General features: G+C 35.6%; 1 protein-coding gene across 1 annotated transcript in view; it reads right to left on the bottom strand.

The window, feature by feature from the left end:
* Window positions 1-8467: 8467 nt before the first annotated feature.
* EYA4 (EYA transcriptional coactivator and phosphatase 4) overlaps window positions 8468-14959 on the bottom strand; it is a 101506-nt gene continuing 95014 nt past the window's right edge. Inside the window, exons 14-17 of the mRNA XM_072410224.1 lie at window positions 13705-13859; window positions 12264-12385; window positions 11078-11178; window positions 8468-9521 (exon numbers count right to left, since the gene is read on the bottom strand). Of these exons, the coding sequence (XP_072266325.1) occupies window positions 9441-9521; window positions 11078-11178; window positions 12264-12385; window positions 13705-13859 (459 nt within the window). The 3' untranslated portion in view covers window positions 8468-9440. The remainder of the gene's footprint in view (window positions 9522-11077; window positions 11179-12263; window positions 12386-13704; window positions 13860-14959) is intronic.

Below are 14959 nucleotides of genomic sequence, written 5' to 3'. Positions count from 1 at the left end.
GGAATGCGCCAACCAATAGGTTTCTTACAAATTACATCCATTAGCCAATCTAAAATCTCCAATGAGACTTAACGGTGGTTCAATGGTTAGCACTCTGACCTTTACAGTGCTAGGTCCCAGGTTTGAATCTCGGCCAGGACACTGTCTGCATGGAATTTGTATGTTCTCCCTGTGTTTCTGTGGGTTTTCTCCAGGCACACCGGTTTCCTCCCACATTTCAAAAGCATGCAGTTAGGTTAATTGGCTTTTCCCCAAAACTGACCTTAGGTCGTATTAAAAGACATATGATTGAGTTTGGGACATTAGATTGTGAGCCCCTTTGAGCGACAGTTAGTATTAATAGGAAGAAGATGAAGAATGGGAGTTGGGAGTATGAAAGTAAACAAGATGTTAAGTGGTTTCCCCCCAAATTTGACCTTCGAATGTACTAAAGACAAATAATTATGGTAGGGACATTAGGACATAGATTGTGGGCCCCTTCAAGGGACAGCTAGTGACATGACTACAGACTTTCTAAAGTGCTGCGTAATAATAATAATAAAAGAAGAAGTCTGCAGAGCAAGAAGAAGCATGCAAGCAAGGGAGAAAGAAGTTAGCAAGAAATAGTTAGATGGAAGTTAAGCTAAGTTAAGCAAAGGCAGATAAAACTGAGTTATGTAAGTTGAGTAGTTAGGGACATAGGAAGATAGAATAATGCTCCAAGTAGCTATACTATATTCCTTAGTGCATTTATATTTTGTTCTGTAGATGTCTGTAATTATTGTGGTATGTTACTGTATTGTAATGGCAGGGGTTATGTACTAACAGCCCCTGGCATTCTCGTGAAAAACTCCTCGAACTTCAGATGGTTTCGCTAAATTTGTGCGTTTTTTAACAGGAGGATTTGCAGGGAATCCTCTTGTTTGCGATCCCCGGGGCTGCCTCGGGCCGCATTCATTGAGATGTGTGATCCCCAGCACTAGAGGTTATTTAACCTCTAGTCCCGGGGATACTCTCAATGAATGCAGCCGCCTCGGCTGCATTTATTGAGAAGATGTGTGATCCCGACAATTCGACCTCGATCTGCGAATTTACGCCCGTGATTCTCGCTTAAAATTCGGTAAGCGAGAACAGCCGCATTCACAGCAAGATCAAGTTTTAAAAACTCACTCGCTCATCCCTACTATTGTGTTATTGCAGGGGATTATGTACTAACAATTTGAATTGCTAAATATATATATATGACAATACTGCTGTGTATTTTGTTTCCAGCTTGTTTATTAATTAGACTGTTAGAGTGACTTGCTATTATTTGTGTATGAACCTCATTTGCAGAATATATATGTGCATGGATATGGTTATATAATATTCATATTTACGTAGATAATATTCACATTGAACACTGGAAAAATCATCAGGCATGCAACATGGGGCCTATTCCTTTCCGCTTTTGCTGCTCACCACTAGGGGTCCTCAGTAATTGCACAAGATCTTTATCATACCTGCAAAAATGTAAATCAAAGGACAACTGATCTTAAAAAGGTCACAGAACTGGCCAAGCAATACATTAGTAACTTACCAGCACAATGCCTTTGTGGGACACTAAAGCTTTTTAAAATTGGTAAAACTGAACCAGAACCAAAAAAAATAGGGTACGCCTGATACACAGAGACTATGTAGAGGATGCTGTTGGTTTTTATTATTTCTGGCTGAATACTAGAGGGCATCAGAATGACTGCAATGTTAATTTCCTGCCAATAAAAAAAACTATGTTCCGTAATACCTTGCATTGAGTATCATGGATGAAGTTGTTTACTCTTGCACTGTCAGCTCCCAATTTTAAGTTGGAGTTGCTACAAATGAAGACATTTTGAACTGAGAATAGTTGTAGCCACAGCCATTGATAGATAAAGGATGGAAGACATTTATGGGACTGATTAAACACAACAGGACAATGTAATGTATTATCAATATATAAAAGAAATATGATTTTTTTTTAGTTCCTGACTTATGTAATACTTTAAGTCAACTAAGTCCAAGGACGCCCTCCAACAGCTTGTGTCAGCTCCTAGACCTGGCCTCCAATCACAATCATGTTAAATAAAAAAAGAAATGATAGCTAATAACATGGTCCCCTATATCCCGAGGTGTGGGATATTTTACATCACTCTGAAGGCCATGAATGTATTTGGTTAGTAAGTGAAGGTAAGGTGAATCTATGTAGATGAGGCTATCAATGATCCCCTGCTTTTTTCTTGCATTGGGAAAGTAGACCCTTCTTTTGTTTTGTAGGGTTAAGCTTCACACACAACTCTACACTAAGTGTCTTCTGATAGTTTCCTGTTTTTGCACAGCAGGTGTCTATGGCATTTTGCAATATCTGAGAGAGAGAAGAGTTGTCTGACTGAGAAGATTAAAACACATTTCCTTACAATACCATCTAAATTACATTTAGTTTGCTAAAGCAATATATATCGACATGCATGCACTCTACCAATGGCTGCATGGCATTTTGCAGGTTGGGTTTCCTAATGGTAAAAGGAATTGCCAATGTTTAAAAATTGTAGAATAAAGTTTTATAAATGATTTTTAGGACTAGGTTAACATTTAAGTTTTATTACATATGAATGGTATTTGTAATTAGTTTTAAGAAGGACTTCCACTCCAAAATGTTCTGTTGTCTATATTCATGAATGGTATAAAGTGTAATATGCATCATTCATCCTGAGAATGTGTTTACCTCCTTGTGCTATTACAAGCTTGTGGAATGTTATATAGATTATTTTCATTGTAACTGCTTTCAATTGCCAGGAGCAGGGAGCCCTCTAGTGTTTGTAACAGTTGTATCATTAAAATATGTTATACATCAATTCTCAGTTACACCATTATTTGTTTTTATATTATAAAACCCTATATACACACACATATGATTTAAAACAATTATTGGAATCTGCGGATACTAAAAATGGCAAAATGAATTTCACACCAGTGTTACACCCTGTGCACCTCAGCTGATACCTCATTTCTCAGTTCTCCAGAGGGTAAACACCCATTTGTTTAGCTCTTTTTTTCCTTTTTGCAATACCCTCAGTAGTAATATAATGGATAGGGACCAAGCTTCAGATAAATGGTACACCGTTCAAAAAACAGAATATACAAAGTGGCCACTACAGTTTTCCTACTGCCTGCCCCAGTGCTTTCCAATTCCTCCACTGAAAATATTTTTTTTTTTTTTTGCTGGGGAGATTTGCTTCTTATTTGTCCTGGTGATCACTGTTATCAAGACTGAAAATGGGGGAGATTTTGGTTAAGTAGTCTTGATTCCCCCGGTTTCCTCCCACATTCCAAAAACATGCAGTTAGGTTATTTGGCTTCCCCCAAAAATTGAATTTAAACTATGGAGATTGTGAGCCCGTTTGAGGGACAGCTGGTGAATTGACTATAGACTTGTACGTAATATGTTGGTGCTTCATAAATACTATTCATCATCATTATTATTATTATTTATAATAATAATAATAATAAAAATGTTGCTTTACCCTGTAGGGTTTATTAATAGTAAGAGGAAGCTTCCTGAATGGGAGTGTCTGGTGAACCTTTAGTGTCCTAATGAGTCCAAAGTGAGTGTTGGACCAAAAATAACTTATCTGTTTCTGGAAGTGCCCGACGGAATAATTAAGCCAAACACACAAGTAGTTATAGTATATCAAAATACGGTACTTTTTTTTCCTTGTCAATATACTTTCCCCACATTCTAGTGTGGAGAAGGTATATCGATGATAGTTTTCCATTTTTAGATATAATGACTGCAATAAATAGTCAGCAAACCTTAACATCTAAATTGCATTGAAAAACAATAGCAGGCAATACTATTTTGTAAGCAAAAAAGTGCACATCCAACTAACTTAACTAAAGATTACACAGACTTTGCTCATAAGAGGAGGATTTTCCAGTAGCGCTGAACGATCTACCATGAGACTACTAATGAAAGGATACAGCCAAAAAAGAAAGCTAGATCACAAATTCGTACACAAGCATTATTCAAATATAGGAATGCAAAAATTGAGCATAGAGTTAATATTATTACTAGGTATTTGGAAAACCACCACTCCCTTAGGGAAAATGTTGAAAATGTTTTAAAAGCAGATTCAGATATTAGTAAAGTGATTCCGAATCATCCACAAATGACTTACAGGAAATTGCCCTCGCTAAGGGACAAACTGGTGAAAAGCCATTTTAAAACCAAAGATTGTGAGGATATAAGAAGGGAAAACATTTGGTACATTCCCATGTATGAAATGTAACCAATGCAAAGAGATTCTATATTGGTACCCATTAGGTTTACCCTCCCCCCGATTTTCTTTGAATTGTGCGTCGATATGGGTTATTTACCTGGCTTTTTGCAGTTGCAGGTTCCACATTGGGAAGACAAAAAGACCTTTTAGGAAAAGGATATACAAACATCTGTATAATGTTACAAGCAGCAAATCATTACACCATTAAGCTTCCATACGGGTTTTTGACATGGCTATAAAACCGAAGAAATGCGTTTTATTGTCCTTGATCAAATACAACCCAATGAAAGAGATGCAGTGATTTTGATAATGAACTCTTAAAAAGGGAAACAAAGTGGATTTTTCAAATGAAGGCTATGGAATTTCCAAAGCTAAATGAAATTGTGAGCTATAAACCTTTTCTAGAATAAAAACAGGTTGGTTGGTTAGTTGAGAGTTGTTAGGTTTATAATTTAATACTCAGTGTCCCAGGAACTGGCTGTCTTCCATATATACTCCTTTTTTCCCCACCCCCTTTTTTAATTTATATTCAATTACTATTTACAATAAATTAATGGTAAACAGGTATGAACATGTATTTGTTTATTATATGTTTGTATAAAAGAGATGGATAAAAAATGTTTACATACCTCTGGGATACAGTAGAGCGCAAAGCCCCACGGTTTTCCCCCTAGTAAAAGGGGTGACCGTGGGGTTATTTGTCTAATGGCAGATGATCAAATGATGATCGTGCATAGACGTTTGTGCTCCCTGTGTCCTCAGGCCTCACATTTCTTTACAATTACATCTGGTTCTGGTAATCGAGCCACAGGAGCCAGATGTGTGAGGAAATCCCCTTGCTATCTGTGATTACTGGAAACTCCAGGGGTCATGTACCCGCACCTGCGTCACCATGCAGCAGGAGGGCGGAGTCTAATAGACATGTGGGACGCCCTGTCCACTTAGTGCGGCTTCAATAGGAGCTGGAGCGGTGGTCCGTGGAGACACAGGTAACAAGGTAGCCAGGAGTTATACAATTTTTCTTTGATCCACAAAAAGAGTCCTTGGGCCATGGTTTTCACTTTGGTACCTTCATTAAAAATTTGTTCTAATGGTTTATAATGTAAGCAGCTGCATTATTATATATTGTAGTTATAGGCATTGCATATATAGACTTCGGAGGCAATAATAATCTAAATATGAATGGTCTGGGAGGTAGAACTATCATAGACAGCTTATTGCAAAAAAATTGGGATTTCATCTGTGGGACAAATGTACTTTTAGGGATACCATTGGAATATGTTGATACATAGAGCTTTGCTCTTGCCATTGTATGAATATTGAATCCGACATTGCCCCTTTTTCATATTTGATGGCTGTTGTCAGCATGTATAGAATTACCTCTAATTGATTAAATAAATTAAAGTCCTATACAATCACTATCTCTACTAGATTTGTGTGGTGCATATATATATATATATATATATATATATATGTATAAAAATATATATATATATATATATTTTGTGGCCCTCATATGGATTAAACTATCACGGAAAAGATTCTAGACTAACGCCAAATCATATATCTATTTGGCTAAAATATTTATTCAATGTGTATTAAGGTGTATTGATCTAAAATCTTCTTAACACTCAGGGATCTGTGTCTTGATGTCCTTCCATGAATTCGCACATAGTATCTGGGAGGAGGTATTTACCTTGAGTGATATTCTAACTGGTCAACAAAGTAAGTGTTTATTGAGTGTGGAAGATAGCACAGTATATTATATTATCACTTGCTATTCCTTTATTATAAATTATATAGCTGGTGAAAATATAAATTGTTATTTATTATATAAACAGGTCTCAAGATATTGAAACTGCTTTTTTTGTTGTGAGACTATGTGGAAATGTTACATTTATATGAAAATATAAATTGTTGACATATTGTTTGGAATTTGAAACATTGTAATAGTATTTGCAAAACTTTCTCGTTTTTTTTTTTTAAAAGTATTTTTATTTACTTTTAAATGTGGAAATAAAAGTTATGTTTGGTTGTTTTACATATAACTATTGTCTATGACAAATTGGGATGTGGCAATATTTAAAAAAAAAATTATATAGTTATAAACCAAAAATAGACAAGAATTTATTATAGACCCAAATCATCTGGAAAAATAAAAGTCAACTTTAAGTGTATCTTGGTGTAAAAAACTGAGTTAGAACCCTATTTTTATAAGCCCTCCCCTGGTGATCCCCCTACAGTATATACTTGTATATGGTATACATCTCCTGCCAAATATATATAAATAATTGGCAGGAGATGTATACCATATACAAGGCAACGTAACAGGGGTGCAACGTCTGTGATACAACAGGCATAGGTCAATAACAGGAGAGCCTGTCAATAACAATAGGTATGTACATAACCAGGACATATTTTTCACAAGCAAATGCAGTAGAGGGCATCTGTACAATGGAACATGTATTGTGGCTGCCAGTAACATCTGAGCACATTGCAATGGGAATGTTTGCTTCTTCCCTGCTGTCAATCAATGACATCAAAACAAGGGCAAACTTTTTTATTACTGTAATTAGAGGTTGCAGAACCTTAACCTTCCAGCAGGTGGTGACAAAGCACTTTACAGTTAAAGTACAGGAGGCAAGCTAAATTCTTAGCAGAATATGTCACAGTGCCGTCAGAATGAATTCTGGGTTGATTGGGGCCACAGGGACATTAGCATGAGGGCCAGCACAGGTAAAGACCAGATAAAATTATTGGGCGGTCCGAATTGTAAAAAAAAGACAACACTGAATTAGTAGGGAAAATTCAGGCTAATGTGTTTGTAGGAACAAAAGTTTTTTTGACAATGACTGATAATACAGGCTAGAGTGTCCAAAGCTACCAACTTCCCAATACATACTTACAATAGTTGGGGTTTACCAATAAAAAAGTGGCTACAGTTTACTTCTCAGACAGATAAGATTTTAATGATTTAGATAAAAATTCCAGGTTATCTTTTTCAATTCTGGACAAAGTTTGCTTTTAGTAATTAAAGTATAACAATTTTTAGGGGCATCAATTTTTACCTTTATAGCCATCAGCATAAAAATATTCTTTTCTATATAACTGATCAGACATGGACTTCTTTATAGTGTAAGAATTTCAGAGATTGCCTATTTAGGCTAGATAATTATTATTGCAATACTTAATCCAATGTCCAAAAATATCAACCTAAAACTGATAATTAGCTATTGGTGGATGCTGCTGAGATGAATCACCTGTTGATTTCTGTATGAGATCTTCAAGGTAGGTTTATAAAGGGCTCCTGGGATAGCCCCCATCATACTACTCATCTTCTCTGATGTTTTCTCCTGGCTTCTCTAAAACATGTACAAGTTGTGTGGTTCAGGTAAGCTGGTCATAGGCTCATTGAACCCCAAAAAAACTATTCCAACTCTTGTCTGTATTGATCTCCAGAATTTTTACACTCTAGTCTAAACCTGCCTGTAGATTACGAGACCTCCATGTGAATTCCTGGTTGTGTCTCCACACAACCATTCCACTCGGCTAGCTTTCTGGAAACTTATTAGGAACCAACAAAAAATTAAAACTGCCACCCTAGAACAAAATATTATGTATAACAAACCCTACATGCTGCAAAGCTAGATCTATGAATCCTATATCATAACATTTAATAAAAATAGCCTTTAAAAGTCAGTAATATTGGCAAATATTTAAACTATTTAGTATTTTATGATAATCCACAAAACCATATTAAACCTAATATGAGAATTTTCAGTTTCTGTGCAATAAGTCAAAATCTCTTTTCCTACAACCCAGAGCTGTAAAGTGCATCTTCTTCCTTTAGACAAAGGCATTTATAGAATCACAACATAAATAAACCAATCAATAAAAATATTTTTTTCTCTTTCTTTAGAAATAGACCACTTACCTTCTCTAACAGAGTCATTCCTTCACTGGTTAAACCTGTAAGATGTCCATGCATCAGGGCTGCTTCACTAGCAGCATTCTGAGACTGTAAGGGAGCAAAATCTGCTAGGTGTTTGATAGTTTACTGCTAGCAATGTGTAGCCAGCAACAGAATCACCTATCTGAAATCAAAACACCTTCCCTCCCCCCTCTGTGGTTGTTGTATATGCATATAATCAGACAAATAATCAGGCAGAGAGAATTACCAGCAAACAAGTAAGTTACTTCACATTTACTGTGTACTGAATAATAGACCCAAGATATATAAGTAGATCAACAGTTTAGTATTCTTGCAGTATTAGCTGGCGTTTCAATTAAAATAAATATTAAACATGTTGCCATGACTTTTTTATTTATTCCTGCAACAAATAATAGCTGCTGATGATGTAGCTTTTTCCTGTTAGGTCAGTTTGGTCATGAACGAAGAAATCATTCTGACTGAAGATTTCACATAACTGTGAGTTTTCTTTTTTTACCCAAAATTACATTGTAACACACAAACACTGTCTTGTCTTTAAGGCACAACACATCATTATGCACATTTGGATTGCCAAACCTATAAAACAGACAGCGTGATAATCTTTTTAAAATCTCACCACCCACTTCCCAACCATCCCTCTGCAAAAAAAAAAAAAAAAACACAAACATAACATCAACTTTCAAAATCAGCTGCTAATAAAATCACAGTAAATTATTATTTTTTTGTCAATAATTTACACAAAATTACAGGTCTAGACATGATTGTCATCATATAGCTGGAGTGCATTCTAAATTCAGATTTTCCGGGTTAGGTAGGTTTATGTCTGATTCACACCTCAGTGCTGAGAATGAGATCCCATTATGAGGAATGTTGAACACCACCTCTTTGGTTGGAAAGCATGCGCCAGTCTTTGCCAGAGTCCTGCACCTCCATGCTCCTCCATAGTGCTAGTAATGAAGGTTTTACGTTTGGCCAATGCTTTCAACTATCAACTGTCCAAGATCAAAGAGTCTCTATGCCGCACTCAGTGTTTCTTTTGTCTCTCCTCTAGCAGTCTGAATTGTTTGTCATTGTAATTAATTTCCTTTATTTCGTTAAGACAGTCCATGTGTGTAAAAAGCCTGAGGCATTATATCACACATAAAAATTCAGTGTGTACTTAAAATATATATTTATATACATGTAAAAAAAAAGGCCGTCCAAGTTTCTTATAATTACAAGTATTCTAATTCCAGTGCTTGATGTAGAGCAAGAAGATCTGAATGACTTGATATTCTCCAAAAAGGCATGTTGTTCTGCATTGAAAATAAAAAGATACAAATTATACTGTGGGTACATAAGGTACAACAAATGGTAACATTCTAGGGGGAAATCCATGTACTAGGAACTAGTGAATATTAGTGTTAGTGTTCAAAATCAGGTTGTCCTTATATTCACCTCAAAAATGGCTGTTCGAATTCGACCGACCCAAAAAAACAAGATTCAATGGTAAATCTTTGTATAAAAAAATGTAAAAAAAAGTGTTAAAAAAATAAAAATTAATGTTAGATTTATTTATTGAGTGTTTGTGTTTATTAAACTAATTATTTTTTTTTACAGGTTATCCTACAATGACCATATCTCTTACTCTGTAACACACTTTCCAGCTCAGTATTATTCTGATACATTTGTTACATTTTTCTTTTATCCACTGCGAGAAAAATGTAAAAAATGTATCATATTACTGTGCGTGTCACAGAGTAAAGCTGCGTACACACATGCAATTCATGTCGTTGGAAAGGATCTTTCACGATCCTTTCCAACGACAAAGGACTACACGATGCATGAACGGTGCTGTACATACCGTTCTGCTCTATGGAGAGGGGAGGGGGAGAGCGACGGAGCGGCGCCCTGCTGCACGCTCTCCCCCTTCCCTTGCATTAGAATCGCTCGTCATATGTGGATCCGCCAGGACGGATCCACGGACAATGAACGACGCCGACTGTACACACGCCAGATTCTCGCCCGATATCTGGCTGATGCCGATTATTGGGCTAGAAAAATTTGACGTGTGTACGCAGCTTAAGAGATACTTGCTGGCCAGCATCTTCTCAATGACTGCAGCATAGTCAGCAATCATTGAGAAGAGTGTGCGATCCCCAGGGCACTACAGGTAAAATAACCTGTAGTGCCCTGGAGATTGTAGTGGAACTGCAGAGTTCATCTGCAGTTCAGTTCTCACAGTCACATGACTGTGGGAACTTTGTGGGCACAGCTTTGCGGTCACAGGACTCCCTGTGTTCTTGGATAGAGAAACTCTATCCAAGAATACATACATACATACATATGTATAGACAGTTAGTGACATGACTATGGGCTTTGTACAGCGCTGCATAATATGATGGCACTATATAAATACTGTGAAATAATAATATTATTAATACTTCTAGTAAAGGGCTGCAAGAGCAATCTGATTGCTCTTGCAGCCCTTAATAGTCCTTAAAAATAACCCGAATTCTCCCACCATTGACTTCAATGGTGTTTTAATTCGGCATTCAATCACCCGAACAATATCTCACTATTCGATCCAATAGCTGTCGAATCGAATAGTGAGATATTCGACCAATAATAGTGAATATGATGTCTGTTATGGATTGATGTAATGATCTTTATATTTCAAAAAGTTATAATGAAGACATATTTGTTACAATGCACTGTTAGAAGGATTATTCTGCTATTCCTGATTAGGCTTACTCTTCTAGGGCATGATAGGAGGAGATTTTTTAGAACTACTATTGGTGTTACTATTTACATATGTATACAAACACACAAACATTTGAATACAACATTAATGGCACACAAGACCTTTTACCTTTTTTGCTGCCTGTTCTTCTTCTACACCATCCCCAATTACAACATATACTACTTTTCTGCCAAACCTCTGTATTATGCGTTCAAAGCAACTTTCTTTCCCTGTAAGATAAATGAGATCAGGATTCAGTTACCTGATAAACTGCATGCTCTTCAGCTTGGGTACTCCCCACCACAACATAAATTACACGAGTGCCAAATCTGGACATTATATGCTGAACAGCCTTCTTTGCCTGAAAAAACAAGGCAATGCCTACTTACTGGACTGCCTGGCCCACAGTCATTTACAATGAATTTAATGACCAGTTTTGAACTAAAGCCTGTGGTACAAAAGTAATTCTTATAACTAAACTAAAATGTATATTTAGGTAGATATATTGATGGACCACACCTATTCTTTAACATTTTTAACCCCATACTTGAAAACAGCAGTCCCTTACTTTAATTTTTATTTCACAAGTACCTCTAATGCTAACAGAAAAAGGAAGAAACATTGCAAACATGTAGCTCTAGATTACCCTTTGAAATGTAATTAAAAAATAATTCTAAGCAACAATTGCTTTTGTGTCAATCTTTTTTTATTAAATTATCATCTTTAGAAAGGAAATCAAGGTTCATTTTTTTTAATCAACTAGTGTATAAATAATGCCTCCAGTAAGGCTTCACTTGGGTGTGTGAATCATGTCCTACTTCTGCAGAAACAATGGGTTTATTCCTTCTTCATACTATAACTTCTATGGTACTTCGGTAGGCTCCAGATATTAAAGCCACCCTTTTCCTCTTACCAAGTTTTAGCAATACCAAGTTTCAGTGATTGGCAAAGGAAGAAGAGGCATTAAAGGAAACCAGTGGAGCTGTGAATTAGAACCATGGCTCTCTTATCTAGAGCCGCCAGATAAAGGAACAGGCCTATTGATTTTGTGGTAGTAAGAAATTTTTTACACATCACTAGAGTTAAACACTGATAATGTTTTTTTTCTTTTGAATAGAATGAGGTTTTTTAGCCATCTTTGTAAAAAAATTTTCTTTGAACTTCCTGTCTTGAAGACAAAACAAGAAGAAAGAGAAAACCTCTCCAAAGTGGGGTAAATCTTCCCTTAAATAGGGTAATAAACAATAAAATATTCTCATGTTAAACTGATTTAATGTGTCGAGTATTACCATTTTAACAGCAATCAGAGACTTACCTATTTTTGTTGCACTATAAATATTCTCAATCGGAAATACTCCTCCTAGACTATATAGCAAAACCTTTGAAAGTGCTGGAATAAGCTGCGTTGTTGTCACCAAGACATTCACACTATTACTCCTGAGAAAACAAAAATAGAGTTTACATTGCTTCAATCATATCATAACCCTGATTTAATTTACAAGCCCTGCAGAGATCAATGATGCCTGCATTCCCTGCACCCACACTGACCCCTCTTCCAGGTATTTTCCATGTGTTCTCCCCCAAGTAATGTTTCAGATAATGTCAGATTCACTGCTTTATATTAAGGTTTAATAATTGTTATGTGCTATGCATTATAGCAGCCCACCTATTTTCTGCATCATGTAATCATTTTAGGGATCTATTTATAAAACAGGGAGTCTGATATTTCCTTAATCATTCCCTGATGGAAATCAACTACTGCCATTAAAAGCACATGGACCTGAAAGATTCCCGCGAGGGGATGTCTAATTCACAGAGCCCTTAAACAGTATATTGGGTTAGATAAAACTGTAAGAGCTTAGTCACTAATAATGTAAATATATATTTATATATATTTTTCTATATTTCTGACATTTTATGTAGGTTGCATTGCCATGAGTTGTGCTATGGCAGCCCATTCATTTTGCAGGGACTTCCAACACACAAGGGTTTAGCAAAAAGAAGAATTGTAAGTTTTCTGATGCAGTGAAACAAACCCCTACCATTGATATTTGTTGTTGTGTGCTGTAATGCACATATATCTGAGTTGTGTTGTCCTAATGTGGCAGGGAAAATTCAAAATAAATGACACCACAATGCAGTAAGAAATTTGTTGTACAGTAACTTGTTTTAGATATTTTAAAGAGAAAACAAAAATCATCAGTAAGTTTTACACTCAATTTAGTGGGTTGTAATACTATTTTTCTCACCAATGCCGACACACAAGTTGCAGCACACCAAAAAATGTTTAGTAACACACTATTGTGCTTTGTGGTGAAAACAAAATGTTGTATATCCATTTTTGATCCAGTTCTGAACATTAGTAGGCCACTTAACATGAATGTGGTATCTTAACCCAAATCATATGTGACACAGCGGGCATTCACGCAATGCACATACAATGGATATGTCTCTATTAACCTTTTCAGTTACTACACTAAATATTTTTAGTGGATCTGCCCTCACAGTATGTTTAAGGTAACTCAATATACTGTGTAAAATAACAGTTCAGTATGACAAGGACACCTTTTACCGACACGTATGGTCACAAAGTCTATGTGTACTAAAAGAAAAACACTGCCTACTATTGTATGCCCTGACCACACTTGTATCTGCTTTAGATTAGTTTGGCAAAAATACGAATTAGAAAAACAAGTCTTAAATGACATTGTAACTGTGCATTTAGTGATGAAATCTAAACATACATTTTGACTTACCTTGTGTTAATGAGTGATAGTGATTTAAGTGCATTTGAGAGCCAGGAGTCTGTCAGGACTTCAAGATCTGCTCGCAATTGAAGCCAGGCCTCTCTCTTAGCTGGGCCAAAAAGTCCTTCAGAACAAACAGACAGGAAATCATAGATTAAATACTGCTTTCATGGAAATGTGAAATGTTTTCTTCCATGAAATTTTCCCCAAATTTATAGAAAAATATGATATGCAACCTCATATTATGGGGGAATTCTTGATTTATTATATGGAAGGGGTCAAAGCTGAACGATACCTTTGTGTATAAAGAAACAGAATGCGCTTATACAGCCAGGGACCTTATACTACATTCAAGCTTTTTAATTGCACAATTGCAAAATAATTTCTCTATCAAGTGTACTGTTTGACTTTCCACTTTTACAAACATTACATTTTACATTTTCAGAATAGGCATTCTCAGTCTTATAAATAATATACATTAAACAGAATATCACATAATGCTATAAAAGAAAATGTCTCTTGCTATGGTTGCAAAAGAAACTATGTGAACATACATGCATGCATGTGCAAATTTCCACCAATGGTTTAACAGCTTTAACCCTAAAGTAAACTAGTTATGAAGGAAATACAAGAATCTATGATACTTATTGAGTCACTGATCTGAAACGATTTAGCAGATCAAGAAAGTCTCTAAATGCATACATCAGAAGAAGTAAAAAATGATAATCTTCATATTTCTTCAGCTTGCCTCCCTTAAAATATTATTTTTTTAAATTGCATAGAATACATACCACACTTGTGCAAGTGTCTAGAGGTATACTAAACATGTAATTCTGCTTAATGCATATGGAGCATAATATGAAAGTAACATCTTGCATATTATGCCCCATATGCAATAGGCAGAATTACATATTGTTATCTGCCACCTATGGTTAAGTATTTTACTTATACTCAGAAAAAAAAATAATTGGGAAAAATAAAACTAGGCATGACAACTCACGTAAACATAAAACATTAAACAATATGTTTATTATCAAGGGTGGTTCAAAATGTATAGCTGGCTGCAGACATATACAAATATGTATACATGCTCACACACACTTACTATATATATATATATATATATATATATATATTTTCCATTAAATAGTGAACACAAAATACTTGAGAAAAGCCACGATGATTTGATCTATTGTACCAGTCTATTATTTTCAATAAGTTATGAATCAAACAGTTTATCCCTCAATGGACATTGAGTAGGAGA

Source organism: Pyxicephalus adspersus, chromosome 4 (genome assembly GCF_032062135.1).
Source record: "Pyxicephalus adspersus chromosome 4, UCB_Pads_2.0, whole genome shotgun sequence".
Taxonomy (NCBI): Eukaryota; Metazoa; Chordata; class Amphibia; order Anura; family Pyxicephalidae; genus Pyxicephalus; species Pyxicephalus adspersus.
This window is presented reverse-complemented; position numbering and strand designations above follow the sequence as displayed.